This window comes from Rhamphochromis longiceps, unplaced genomic scaffold, assembly GCF_057381845.1.
Source record: "Rhamphochromis longiceps isolate RC_006_pf unplaced genomic scaffold, R_longiceps_female_GT1.1 unmapped_scaffold_4, whole genome shotgun sequence".
NCBI lineage: Eukaryota > Metazoa > Chordata > Actinopteri > Cichliformes > Cichlidae > Rhamphochromis > Rhamphochromis longiceps.
Window position 1 is genome coordinate 261,011 of NW_028187224.1, and position 14,949 is coordinate 275,959.

Genomic DNA, 14,949 nt, shown 5'->3' on the forward strand with positions numbered 1-14,949 from the left:
TGAATCCCTCTGTTACTGCTGGGAACGTGCTGCTAAAGTGCCCTTGAGCAAGGCCACATCCAGCTTATGAAGCCAACCCTGGGCTCTGCTTGCTGGCAGTGACAGAGTAGATGAAACAGCTCAGTGGATGCTAACTCACAGCTAACAGCGCTCTGTCATGGATAAGTGAAATAAAGCTGACTGACCCACAGCTGCACACAAACACCTCCAACACCTACAGGTCAGCAGATCCACTGCTGTCTCTGATGGGCCCAAACTTTGCTTGTTCAGCGTTTGCTGCTGCTGACTTTGAAAATCACACCAAACATGGAATCAAATATATCGACTCAGCTTAGACTACAGAGAAGCTCGGCACTGCTCACAAAACTCAAACACAAAAGGCTTTTTAAAGACAACAATCACTTTGACAGACACACAAACACGACTGAGTACAGAGCAGCTGCTGGTTTGAAGCCACAGAAATGTTCAAATGTTTAAACACACTGCAGCGTTGCAGCCGTGATGCATTTGTGCTGCTAAGGCCACACACATCAGCTGCCTTACATTTTAGTACCAGTTCATCTCTGACCATGGCAGCACAGTCTTTCCAGTACAGTGATGTTGGTGGGGACAGTGGGGACTGATTGTTCATTGGCTGTAAGCCGGTCACATGGACGTTTAACTGGTGCTTTGATTGCTCTGTAGTCTGTTGTGCCTGTGAGCTGCTCCTAAAATGAGACAGATTATAATTGTCACCATTCTGTTAATGACTCTTATTATGTGCGCTCTCCTCCACTGTCACACTAAACACATTAAACCTTTATTTTTGTGTAAAGTCAGGATTTATTGGCTCTTCTTAAAAGCGTCATGAAGTGCAAAACTCAGCAAACATTATACAAAAGTAGATTTAGAAGCTGAACAGAACTGAAAACATTTAAAGTGACAGTCAGCACAAATCCAGCTGACATCTCCATCCAACCCAAGTCTTCATTTAAAGTCATTATAACTGTGACACACGTTTGTTACAGTATTAATCCTGCCTGATGCTGCAGGGCCAACATCATGAAACAGGCTCAGCATTTATTTCCATTATGAAACTTTATCATTAAAAACAAACCATTGTTCTGCAGTCGTCCCAGGACTGTCGGTCAAACGTTCTCTCCACATGTTTAAGGCTGAGCTCACTTTATCGTCTGCCTGAAGGAGGGAAGCAGATGTTACTAAACATCACAATAAAACATATGAAATGGGTGCACATGAGGAACGTCTGCACTGTTAAAGCCATGCAAACATCTTCACACATGAAGCAGCAACACCTCTCAGTTTAGCAGCAGCTGGTAAAAGCCACAGTGATCCTGGAGCCTCCCTGAAGGACTCGTTCATCAGTAACTGTCAGGAGGACGATTAAACCTGCTGCACACGTCCTGTAGTTACACACTCGGGAGGAAAGACGACGTCCTCGCTCTGCAACATGATCTGTGTTTCATCCAGGACGCTCAAACACAGACTGGTCTCCAAATATTAGACGCACTGGTTCTTCATGCGTTTCTACCTGAGCACTCAGAGTCATTTCTACAACAGGCCTCCTTCACCTGCTGGTGCCTCTGTTTCTGTGTTTGGCTGTTTCCATCAGTGCCTGATGTTTGTGATCTTTGATCTGTTCTGAAGTCTCTCTTTGTAACACAAATGTTGTTTGGCTTCTTTTGCAAACAAGGCAAAAGAACTTTAATGGATTCATTTGCTGATCTTATTTTCTGATGCAAAGCCGTCCTTTCAACGCTTTAGAAAGAAAACCCAACAATGTTTTTAAAACTTTCCCAAAATGTAAAAGCTATTAAAACCATAAACTTCTGCTCCTTGATCATGTGATTCTTCTTCTAGACTGTCTGTAATTGTTATTGCTGATTGTCAATAAAGTTGTTTTTTATAAGTTATGTTGTAAAGGAAGCTTGTGGCGAGGGAGGAGGGGCGACTAAAAGCAGGTTCATATAGTGGGAAAGTCCTCAGGTCATGTGAGGATATTTACTGATGCGTCAACACTGTCAGATAAAAGAACGGCTGCTGCATTTGTTCTCCCACAAATAAGTTTGGTGATGAGTAAAAGAATTACAGATGATGTGGCAGTTTATACTGGGAGCTGGTAGTCATGTTACTGGCTTGAACTGGGTGGAGGACGCACTAATATGCAGGTATGTGGTTTGCTGGGACTCTAGCAGCGTGCTAGTGAGCACAGGTGATATGTCTTCAGACTCTAGGCAACATATTGTTTTTGATATACTTCATTTACTGTATAGAATCAAACACAGAGGGATAGAAGTGGATTTCTTATGGCTCCCTGTGAATATCGGTGTTGATGCAATGAACAGGACGATAAGTTTAAAAAGGTGCAGCAAGAAGAAGTCGTGCAGGTTTGACTATAAAATACAGTGAAAGTGAGGTGAAGAGTATAATGAAGGTAAAGATGAAGGACGAGTGGCAGGCACACTGGGACAGAGACGGGAAAGGCAGATATTATTATACAGAAAACAGTCGTGTAGAAGAAGCTGCAGCAGAGACCAGGATGGAATCTGGAGAGTCAGAGTTGGTCACACAGGCTTGAATAGCACACTTAAAAAGGTAAACATGACACAGGAAGTGTGACTTCTGTGGACCAGAGGAGACGTTTGACGGGTTGTTAGCGTCGTCAGGATGCTGGATGGAAACGCTGTGCCTGATAGGATGATTACAGGCTGGACTTTGTCTTCCTGTTACAGATGGATCCAGGCCCTGGATGACTGCTGGACACACATGACCCACACTAGGCTGCCTTCATCCATCCTTTCCTCCTTCACTGAGACTCAGAGTCAGCATGTATGTATTTATCAGTGATTTGAATCCTTTCATTACAGAGTGAAGTTAAAGTAGACGTGTGAACACACTAATAAACACAAAGGGACACAACTACTACTGCATGATGTAAAGCTGAAGTATTACACAGCTTTATGAACCTCCTGTTATCCTGGTAGACGAGTACAGCAATAAATCTTTTACTTGAACATCTTCTGGCTCCAATAAGCTTTGAAATGTGACCATGAAGTTAGAGACACACTGACTGAAACCCACAGCTGTGACTGTGGATCACATCCACACACAGTGTAGCTGCTGTCTCTGTGTGAGCCTTTGCACTGCTGCTCGCAGCACCGTTATATCACTCAGCACTCGCTGCTGATATTGAATCCACTTTTTACTGTCCGTGCAATCAAGCTCCTCTGCAGAGCTAGAAAATATCTTCGAACCAGTTTATGTGTTAGGGGATCCTTTGCAGCTGTGACTGTTGCCTCTGTTTTTGTCCTTTGGTTCCTGGGAGCCTTTTACATTTCCATCAGCAACAAATATCTGAACAGGCTTTATTGTAGGAAATACAGGAGTAAATAGTTGTCATTATTTATTAGATGTTGTTAAAGATGATCAGATGCTTGTTTAGTTTAATGCTGTGGCTTCAGTCAGCATCACTGTGCTGTATAGTTTTATTTTTCTGATCCTTCTGTTAAAGTTGCTGAATAAAAGCTGGTTGGTCTGCACCTCACCTCTGCCTCGAGCCTCCTTCTTTAAAGCAGCAGAGGCTCTTCATTCAGGTATCACAGCTCGAGTTGTTCTGCAGGAGACCCAGAGTACTGTCCTTGGTCCATAATGACATTAACTTTGATTCATGTCAGCCTGAACGTCTGTGATGAACACACTATCAGCATCACTGACATATTTCATCATTTAAAAACACTTCCTGTCACCGTGGTGGTTACAGTGACATCATGCAGTTTGTGCTTTGACCTCCAGAGGGCGACAAATCAGCACAGACAGAGAGCTCCATTCAAACTTTGCTGCCATCAGGAATAATTCTTCAAATATAATCATCAGTGTTTGAGCAGTTATGATATCAGGGACAATCTAGACATGTGTGACAATACTGAACATGTCACATGACACACCTCAAACATCATGTGATCCACTCTCAGTCTGCACTTTCAGTCATGACTTCATGAATTTATGATCAGTTTACTCCTGAAATATTCAAATGCTGCAGGGTGAAGAACAACAAAGTGCTGACACATGTTTGTGTTTCAAACAAGAAAACCAGCAGAAATAAATCATCTTTGGACAACATGACAGAGATTAGTGAGTTTCCAACTTGCACTTGAATGCAGCACAGACAGATTCTGATGTTCGTGGTTGTAAACGTGTCCTCAAACGCCGCTCTGACTCTTTCCTTCCTGCTCAAAGTTCCTCTTTTCTGAACTTGGTGTTTGTGCCTGACGCTGATCGTCTCCGTGTGGAGCTCCGTGTGAAGGTAACGTTAGCAGTGTGTAATGTTTCCTGGCTAACATCAGCTGTGTGCAGCTCAGTTCCAGCACAAATCTGCCGCTCCATAGTTCACGGTAACGGACTCATGAGGTCGACCGTTAAACGCTCTCCCGCCATTTTGTCTGTGTGCGCGGATGTGTACGTTTTTGTTACCACTGTCATCTCATCAATAGCCTATTTGTAAAAGATCTCTGTTCATAGTTTAGTTGGATTTTAAAACTCTGTAGTTGGACAGTTTTATTTTGGACTGATGCTAAAATTCTTGCTGATTGTTTCTGTCGAGGTTTTGTACCTGACTTCCGCCATTTTGGATGTGATAAGCTGTAGAGAGTGCGTCCAAAAAGAGAAACCAGAAAGAGAACCTGTTTTATTAATAACCTCTTGCAAATAGAAGAATATGAAAAAAAACAACAACAAATAGGATAAAACCTTTAAATTACTTGAATTTTTAAAATCACCATCATCTGTTAACACAAATTTGATCATTTCAAATTTTTGTTTTCATTTTCTCTTCCCAGTTACTTCTTTCTCATTCTCTTCATTCTCCTTGTCACCTTACGTCTCACTCCTTAACTGAAGTTATAGTTCTAACATAAGAAGTCCCACCAACGTCCTTTATTTAATCTCTGTGTTGTCACAGTTATTATCATCAGATCAGACATGAGACCCAGACAACAACATAAGTTTACAAGCTAACATCATGTCAGCTAACATTAGACGATAGCATCATAAACTTTAAATTACTTTGCCTCTGATCAACAGTTTGATTACATTCTCACATCACAGGTTTATTTGGGGTGGGGTGGCTGTAGCTCAGGTGGCAGAGCAGGTCAGCCACTAATCAGAAGGTCGGTGGTTCGATCCCAGGCTGCACGCCAAATATCCTTGGGCAAGATACTAACCCTGTGTTTGCCTACTGGTGGTGGTCAGAGGGCCTGGTGGCGCCTGTGTCCGGCAGCCTCGCCTCTGTCAGTGCGCCCCAGGGCAGCTGTGGCTACAATGTAGCTTGCTATCGCCTGTGTGTGAATGGGTGGATGACTGAATGTAGTGTAAAGCGCTTTGGGGTCCTATGGACTAGAAAAGCACTATACAAATGCAGGCCATTTACCATTTGCTAAGTGTGAGTCCGCCCACATTAGATCCACTTTTCAGCAGGTGGAATAATTTGTAGTACTGCTGTGTTTAGCAGCATGTTTTGCAAATTACTGCATTTTGTTTGACTTCCTTGTGAAATCCAACCCCCCCAATAAAATTACATAAGGTATAAATAAAAGCCAAATAAAAGAAAGAAAAAATAAATTCCGCCTGGATCTCGGTACCTCCAGGAGCAGCTGGTCAGCTGACCTGGGACTGACACAGTGTGTGGAGATGAAGAAGCTCAGAGAGCTACAGTGGGGCAAGACTGTGAAAGCATTTAAAGACAAACGGCACAAATTTTAAAATGAACTCTAAAAGACACAGGCAGCCAGTGCAGGGAGGCCAGCACAGGGGTTATATGCTCTCTTTTACAAGTTCCTGTTAGGAGTCGTGCAGCAGCATTTTGAACCAGCTGCAGACGTGAGAGCAATGACTGACTGACCCCCACATAAAGTGCGTTACAGTCCAGGTGGGAAGAAATAAAAGCATGGATCACTGTTTCAAGGTGCTGCTTTGAAAGAAAAGATTTGCCAGTCGCCTTAAATGATGAAAACTGGACTTCACCACTGCTCTGATTTGGTTCTCCAATTTCAAATCACGTCCAACTTAAAACCAAGATCAGTAACAACAGGTTTAAAATAAACTTCCAGGGGTCCCAAATCTACAGAGGAGGACTCACAGGGACCAGTGGGTCCAAACAGCAACACTTCTGTTTTCTTTTCATTAAAATTTAAAAAGTTTATAGCCAACCAAGCTTTAATGTCATCTAGGCATGTCATGAGAGGTTTTATGGAGATGCCACCCTTCTGCTTCAGTGGCAAATGAATTTGGCAGTCATCGGCATAACAATGAAATGCGATCCCATGCCTTCTAAAGATGGAACCCAGAGGCAATAAATACAGTAAAACGAGCAGTGGCCCTAAAATTGAACCCTGTGGGACGCCGCATGACAGAGGAGCAGAAGATGATTTGGAACCGAGAAGGCTGACAGAGAAAGTTCTGACAAATAAACCTAACCAATTGAGTGCAGTGCCACCAACAGTTTTGGGAAGGTTAGTTTTAAAATGTATTCCATTACAGATTACAGAATACATGCCCCAAAATGTATTCTGTAACGTATTCCATTACGTTACTCGATGAGAGTAACGTATTCTGAATACTTTGGATTACTTAACATATTATCATGCTGTTTACAACTACATGATGTTAGGTAATCTTACACGGATGGATTAAGTGGCAGAAACACACACGGGCACAGGATAGTTGTGATGCAAGTTTATATACCAGAATAGGGAATATTTACAAGGAAGGGGGCTATATACAGTGACAGATAAAAATGTGCCAGGAGAGTAACACCGAAGAGATGAGACGAAGCCGAGGTATGCAGATGACGCACCGGAGCTACCTGACAACGAGGAATAAAACAGAGTTTACGGAGTACCGTTGATAGCCGAAAGTTAAACAAAAGTGGACGGGGAGAGTTGGAGAGCTTACTTGAAACACAAACTACAGCTGCAGCAGTGATCACAGCCTGATGGAACATAGCTCTCCGTCGCGGATCCACAGTAGCCAACACCAAAAACGAGGCAGGCGAGCAGGCAGCGGAACAGGCTAAAACAAAAGAGAAGCAGGCAAAAAGTGGATCCTTAAAACATGCAGCTCCACAGCGTGGAATCAGCAGATTCAGCTTGCACTAACACGTTACCACTTGTGACAGCAGCAATACTCCGACACCAGACGTCCGTGACTCGGCTCCATAAAAGCGCTCACTGATGACGTCCGATGTGCCGCAGGTGTGCCGGAATGCCATCAAGCCCTGCCTCGCCTACCTATGCCAAAAAGGAAAACAAAACCCAAACAACAACAATACACCTACCCACCACCTCCTAACACATGAATGTACTATTGCTGTGATTTATTACTATTACTGAAGGTCCGCGGCTCCGAACTGTAGTAAAGGACCTCTGACTAATACGTCGGGTTCGTGTCGGGCTCATAGCTGAAAACTAGCTTTACTTTGTTGTCTGGGTCAACTTTGCTAGCGAGAGACAGAGAGAGGCGTTGAAAGGCTGCTCCAACAGAACTTATTGTTTCGGAGGAAAACACGAACACGGTGTACAGTCGAGTCTTAATAGCTTACTTACAGCTGGGCTCGTCAGGCACTCTTCTTGGCTGCAGTGGTTATTATTATATTTACATGCTTCCAGCTCCCATTTCTGCTCGATGACAACTCGTACTTTTCCTTTTTCTCCCTCCTCGCGCTCACAGACACATAACGGGTATGACGGTCCATTCTCCCTGCAGCACGAACTACACTGCCCATCAGGCTACATGCTTTAGAGCTATACATGTAGCATTCTGCCTGTTAGCTTAGCACAACAACCACAACAGCAACAACAAAAATGCGCTCTCTCACCCAGGAAACGCGCAGAGAGAGAGAGCGTCACCCTGTAACCATGGCAACCGTAACGCTGCCGCCTGGAACAACAGAACGTAGCTGTCAAACAAAACCCAAACAGTCCTGACCCGCGACAAGATGAAACGGGAAAGTACCGCCGTGTAATCCATTTATTTCAACAAAGTAACTGTATTCTGAATACCACCTTTTTAAACGGTAATGTAACAGCCACTATGGTGTGGTGTCCCTTTAAGACACCCAAGTCGAGGGTTAAGGGTGTCATCAGTGTGTGCCACTGGTCTCTCTCTCTCTCGCTCTGGGATTATGAGGACACATGCCTTCACGCTTGTGCTTAACGAGGGACGGATTTATGTTTTCTTCTCCAGACCTTTTTTTTTGTTTTATTTGCAACGCTTGGGTTGTATGAACGCTGGGCGTTATGTTGTTGAGCCACAGCCGTTCAACCGGGCTTTTATATGGTTGTTGAAGAAGGCGTATTAAAGAACCACCGTGGATTATCGATACCAGCGTGGGTGTGTGTTCTTCCGACTAGCCTGCTAGGTGTTTTGCCGCCTCCTCTCAACCACGCAACAACCCGAACTGTAACTGTAACGGAATACAGTTACTCATATTTTGTATTTTAAATACGTAACGGCGGTACATGTATTCCGTTACTCCCCAACACTGGCCACCAATACCCATCACATCACTTAATTGAGGAATTAGAGTATTGCGGTCTTCGGTGTCAAAAGCAGCAGTTAGATCAAGCAAGACAAGAACAACATGGTTACCAGAATCACATGCCAGAAGGATGTCATTAAAAACCCTTAATAATGCAGATTCATTGCTAGTAAGGGTTTTAAAACCTGACTGAAAAACCTCAAGGATGCCGTTATCATCTAGTCATCTTTCAGTTGACTAAAAACAATTTTCTCTAAAACCTTGGAAACTAAAGGCAGCTTGGAAATAGGCCTATAATTAGCTAAAACGTTGTGATCAAGTCCAGGTTTCTTAGCCCTTTGAAGTCCTCACCAAGAAAAAAAGCAATGTAATTTTCTTTTTTCCATTCCTTATTGAGTTGGGTGAGTAATAACCACAATCATTTTTTTCAATAGACCCTGTAGTTTTTAAAATATTGATCTGTACCAAACGGTTGAGTGTCATGCAAATACAAGTACATTAGATAATACAGTTGAAAAAAATTAAATAAAGTGCCGAATTAAAATTAAATGAATAACAAAATCTATCCAGGGCATTGGATACAGTTTATTTCTAGCAGCATGCCAGTGAACATTGCTGTTTTCATTCCATCAAAGGACAGTATAATATCAAACAACAAAATACATAGTTTTTTCATCTGCAAATGTGAAAAATGTGATACAGCACAAAATACTCACATTCAGGCCACTTCTGATTGAATTCTACTGTGCAAAATCATTTTTGTTTTTTTAAAAAAAGAGAAAAAAACAGTGCAAATCAAGCACATCTGCTTGTGGTTTTGGTCATTGGGGTCTTAGGGTGTAGCATTTATTCTGTGGTCTTGGAGAGCTGCATCATGTTAATCAAATTAACACTTAATTTGATTTATCAACAGCAATGGATAAACAATGATTTTATAGCAAATAATCAACATTAATAACATTTAGGTTATGTTAGCATTAGCACCATGAAGGGACAAATCAACTGTTCGGCTGACCACTTTTTAAAAAAAAAAATTAAATATTTAATTTCACTTTCTTAATGCTGTCAAGTGACATACATCTGTTTAGTAAGTCCTCTAACACTATCATATATCAAAAATTATATCTTCCTATCTTAGTTTAATCAAAAACACTGAAAATATGTTGGATGTTTTTTTTTGTTTCTGACTTCCTGTTTGGGAGAGGTATAAGAAGAGCCAACCGTTTACATTCACAGCGCCTTCTGGTGGATTTTTTTGGCATTACAGATGTAAACCAGGCCATCTGTCAGCTCTTTGTTACTTCGGAAACATGGCTTAAACAATTTCTCTTCCACGACGCAATCCGATAAAAACCGATCTCTTTATCCGTCGGCTTCCTGTGGCTGTCATGCGACTATTGCACTTAATAACACAACAGCTTCTTGCCATTCTTTGTGTGTCTTTTTATCGCTGTGTGACTGTTTTCATGTGAAAGCCTGCTTGCACTAGTACCGCTTGCCACTCGTTCCCAGAATCCTTTGCGCTTTTACCCTGGACTGACGTCACATTTTCAGTCTCTATAATGGCAGTTGTTGATGGATGTGGCTCTGATGCAGCCGTGGTAGCTGCTGATAATCACGATGCTATCAGGTACTGGCAAAAAGGAGGAAATCTGTCTTAGCACATTTGCGCCGCTGTGTGTTTTTGTGGTCTTCTTTTGGAACTATTTCAGTGAGTTTTAGTCGGAGTGCGGTGAAACTTGGTGTTTGGAATCGGTGATAGCTCTGGGAGCTAACTAGCCTTTCTTTAGCCGATTACATGAAGTCTGTTTGGTTTTGTTTGTTTATGGACTTTTGGGCATTTATGTAACTACTCTTTTAATCATTGCTTGTTTCGTGTGTTTGGTGGTTGTAGAAATGTTTTCTATCAGACTTTAGCAGAGATTTCTGTGGATACCACACATGTCTTTTGCCCCCGGTACGGGAGCGTGGGGCTTATTAAAGTAAATTTGTAAGAATCAGCAATTTATTTAAGCTTTTCTCTCTTTTTCATTTTCTTTTGCTAACTGTGTTTAATAGGAACGTGGTCATTGAGAGCATCTCAGTCGGTGCTGCTGTTTCCTGTGTCTGTACAGAGTTTGATCTTCAGCACATGATGTTCGTCTGTCTCTGCATCTGTTTCTCTGACTGCAGCTGTGTTTGGAACATCCAATCCTCCAACACCTCAACTCTGCTGATCCTTACTTACTTATTTATACTTATTTTCCACCCTGATTTACGAATAAATTCTTTACAAATCCTACCATGTGAATTCATGGATTTTTTTTTTTTTCACATTCTGTCTCTCACAGTTGAAGTGTACCTCTGGTGCAAATTACTGACCTCTGTCATCATTTTAGGTGGGGGAACTTGCACAATCGGTGGCTGACTAAATACTTTTTTGCCCCACTGTAAAATCAAAATTCACGTTTTATGCAACTAAAGTGTTTCATTATGTAGGCTACAGAACATAATTCAGTTATAGACGATATATGAAACATGTATACTTACTGCATTTGAATCATTTAAACCATATGTGATATAAACACCTCCATGTGTGTTTGAAAAAACAAACGCTTTGATTTTGACACCCCAAGAAAATCTTCCTAGATCTGCACGTGTTCAGAGTAAGAGCCGAATAAACAGCAGCAGAAGCTGATTGATGAACAGCTGAATGACATATCAGCTGTAGCTGCAGCATCTGCACAGAGTTTGATTGGCTAACGCTGATTTGTTTGTTTTTTCAAACAGTACAGTAGAGAGAGAGAGAGGAGGAGATGAAGAGTGCAGCAGATTGATGAGACAGTGAAGCATCTGACAGAGCAGAGCCAGTTTAAAGGAGCCTCACAAGCTCACACATGACAGCTTCATCAACATGGAGCTCTGAGTGTTTATTAAAGGCTCATTGGACGCTCTGACACAGCTGACTGCAGCCTTTAGCTGTGAGCACACAGTGTCTCACATTTACATTCACTTCCCTGTCAAACTCAATAACTTTAAACAGCTGCTGTTATCAGGTGAAGATAGCAAAGCTTTCAGGGCTGAGCCCCAGTGTTTCAGGATAATGGCCCCAGAGACCACAGTCACATATGTGGGGAAGGATTTTAAGTTTAAAACTTCCTTTAAGCACTAACAGCAGAGACGCACAAAGTCGCAGACAGGGAACAAAGTATTTTAGGTTTGTATTGTCAGATTATTTAATCATTATACTGAACAAATATGTGAAAAAGTAAAAACCTCTATTATGATGAGGTTATCACTACATTCACATGTCATCGATGTGTTCTTTCACACAGATCAGTTTCAGTGTGTGTGGCCCGTACACTAAACCATGACACAAATTCATATGATGTGACACCCAGACTGTGTTCACTGTTTCTTTTGGTAAAATCATCTTCTCGTGTTGTTATAGAAAGATGATGGAAGAACCTAAAGAACAGCCAGCCAAAGCAGCTCCATCAGCAGGTAGGAGATCAGTGCTTTGTATGATGAGACGTATGGATGTATAGACTTCAGGCAGATTCTTTTTTGTAACTGTGACAAGTACATAAAATTCACGAGTTGTAACCTGTCCTAATCTTTGCCTTAATCTTTCTGTGGGACATTAATATAACATGAGAACTTCCAGTCTAAGGAGTTTGGCAGAGAAACAACTGGACTTTTTTGTACTTTGAACCCACATATGAGGTTAAAACGATGCCACCTTAAAATGAAACTGAAGAAATATTGAAACTGAAACAAATGTATTGAAAGTGAAATGATAGTGAAAAAACATAAATATAGAAATTTAAAGAAAAACTCACTGTTCATGTGGTTTTCACACTTACATCGTTTTTTTCCACGTACAGTTATTTTTTCAGCTTCAATTAGTTGGCACTGCTTCGGCATCTGAGGGTGCGCTTGAGGGGCGGGGCTTCAGAGCCACATATATGAGCCACATATGTTTGCGCACATTATATTGCTGACCAGTGACTGTAGAAATCATGGACGACCTAATATCTGCAGCAGCTGCAGTCATGAAGAAACTTGCGTATCTCTGAACGGCACATAGAGCGGGGACGCTGAGAGGAGGTCCAGCGTTTACCGACTGTTTCAAACTGACAGACTCAGGTGTTCTTCAGTGTCTGCCTGACAGAAGGACCTGAGAGCCGCCACAATATTTTTGGTAAGTGAAAGGTGTTTGTAAGCTAATCTGTAGCTAACATCCTTAGCTAGCTAGCTAAGATGGGCACTCGGCTATCGGCAAAACTTGTTTTGTAAAGTTTGTTTAGCTAACCCGTGCAGGTGAACGAAATGAGCAGAAACGCACCGGGCTGCTCAGTCAGTAACTAACCACAGTTACTGTACTTTTATTATGAGTATTACACTGTAAGAGCAACAGGCTGCACTCTGCTGCAGCTCCTGTGCAGAGCTGATTATTAAATGTGTGCAAACAGCAGCATGTTTTCACTCTTTTGCCACATCTGTAAGGATATTAACACATATTTTAAAAAAGGCTTGCACTTCAGTAACCCCTCATTAATCATTAATTACAGATTAAATAGCAAAGCCTAATATTTATGTACTCAAACCAAATACTTCTGCTTGGCAGCTTAAGTTAAAATGTGTGTTTCATTTTTCCTCGGATTACATTTTTAGCACTGACTCTGTGTATTGTTTTTACTAAGTTTGTTTCAAATATTCAGGTTAAATAAAACAGTCTGAATCATTCTTATTGAGGTAAGTTCACAAAGTTACATGTGCAGTACAGCTTACATCCTTTGAGATGGAAAAAAGCATTAATATTTGTTATGATACCTCTGTATGTTGGTGACCACGGTGCAGCAGCAGACTGAACCAGGACTGAAACCTGCTCCGTCTGCTCATGTATGCAGATTCACATTCACAAAGCACCAACAACTCAAAGGTTAACATTATATTGGAAAATCTGTTGGTATATATACGGCTTTAAAAAATAAACAGCTCGTATGTGAGCAGAGCTGAAGAACTAAAGAAATGTAAGAGAAGAACTTCAGATCCTGGGTGTGTGAGGACAGAAGGATCAGCTCTATTTCAGATTTGAGATAAACTTTATATTTCAGTTTGTGATGGTTCTGTTCTCTTTGTGATTACAGGAGCTGCCCTCAGATTCAGACCTCAACACCACCCAGTGACAGCAGACAGATCATCCAACATGTTCACATGTTAACTGCAGAATGAACTGATGCAAACAGTACAAAGGTTAAAGCACCACATGTGCTGTAGTGAAAGCTGCAGCTGTTTTATTGATAAAAACAAAGTCAAAAGGATTAATCACCCCTGTATCATATGAATGTTGGGTTTTTCTCTGTATCTGTTATTGTACGATCTACTGTACAATATAAAGCACCTTCAGGTGACTGTTGTTGTGATTTGGCGCTATATGAATAAAATTGAATTAAATTGAAATGTAACTGTGTCACTATATATCAGCATTAACAGGACCTCAGCTTGGTGTTTCACAAAGCTGCTGATCTCAGACCTGCACAGCTTCCGTTTTAAACACTGAATGTACTCAGCTGCATGAAGAGCACGTTTGAGTTTCTCTGACACAATTAAATAAAAACTGATGAAGGTCAAAGGTCGTCACTTGTATGTCGAACTACAGACTTGTCATCTGGAATTCTTTCACAGTTTTTTATTTTTGCCAATAGTGTGTTATTTACCATAAAGTGATTCAGAGTCATTCATACCAGAGTAACCAGAGAGGATAATATATTTTTAAATATATAACTATCCACAGGACTGAATATAATATCTCTAAGTAAAAGTCCAGAGACTCTGAGGATTATCCAAGTATTTATAACATTACACAAAGCAAAGTTCTCCATCACACAACGCTCAAAAAGAGATTTCTACGCCGAGTATGCATCATTCTCAGACTCCTCTCATACTGCCAATAAACTCTTCCAGCTCCTCCTCCCCTCCAGGAGGCGCTACAGGAGCCTTCAGACTAAAACCAGCAGGTTTAGGAACAGCTTCTTCCCCACAGCTGTCACCCTACTGAACTCAGTCCCCGCTGAGCCTTTCCATCCACACTCACCTAACCCTTCTACACTCCTCCTCCCAGTGACCATGATCCTTTCATTATCAACATTCACCACGTTGGTTACTGCTGTAGTTTTAGGACACTGACATGGTGTAGTCTCTGTTATAGTGCCTACACTGTTATAGTCTGTTCAGAGAGCTACGCTTCCACTACTGTAGATATTTTCATAGCACTCTGTAGATCTGTTTACCTCACAGTGCTTCATCTTTATATATGTATATTTGTTCATAGTATACCTGTATACTTACCCGTCTGCAGAGGTGGGTAGTAACGAGTTACATTTACTCCGTTATATTTACTTGAGTAAGTTTTTGGAAAAAAATTTTACTTT

General features: G+C 41.5%; 1 protein-coding gene across 2 annotated transcripts in view; it reads left to right on the top strand.

Moving 5' to 3' along the window:
• Nucleotides 1–3,680: 3,680 nt before the first annotated feature.
• LOC146640589 (protein NLRC3-like) overlaps nt 3,681–14,949 on the top strand; it is a 33,993-nt gene continuing 22,724 nt past the window's right edge. For both annotated transcript variants that reach the window (XM_085399929.1, XM_085399930.1), the window contains exons 1-2: nt 3,681–4,303; nt 11,964–12,016. In XM_085399929.1, coding sequence (XP_085256055.1) covers nt 11,968–12,016 — 49 coding nt within the window. In that variant the 5' untranslated portion in view covers nt 3,681–4,303; nt 11,964–11,967. The remainder of the gene's footprint in view (nt 4,304–11,963; nt 12,017–14,949) is intronic.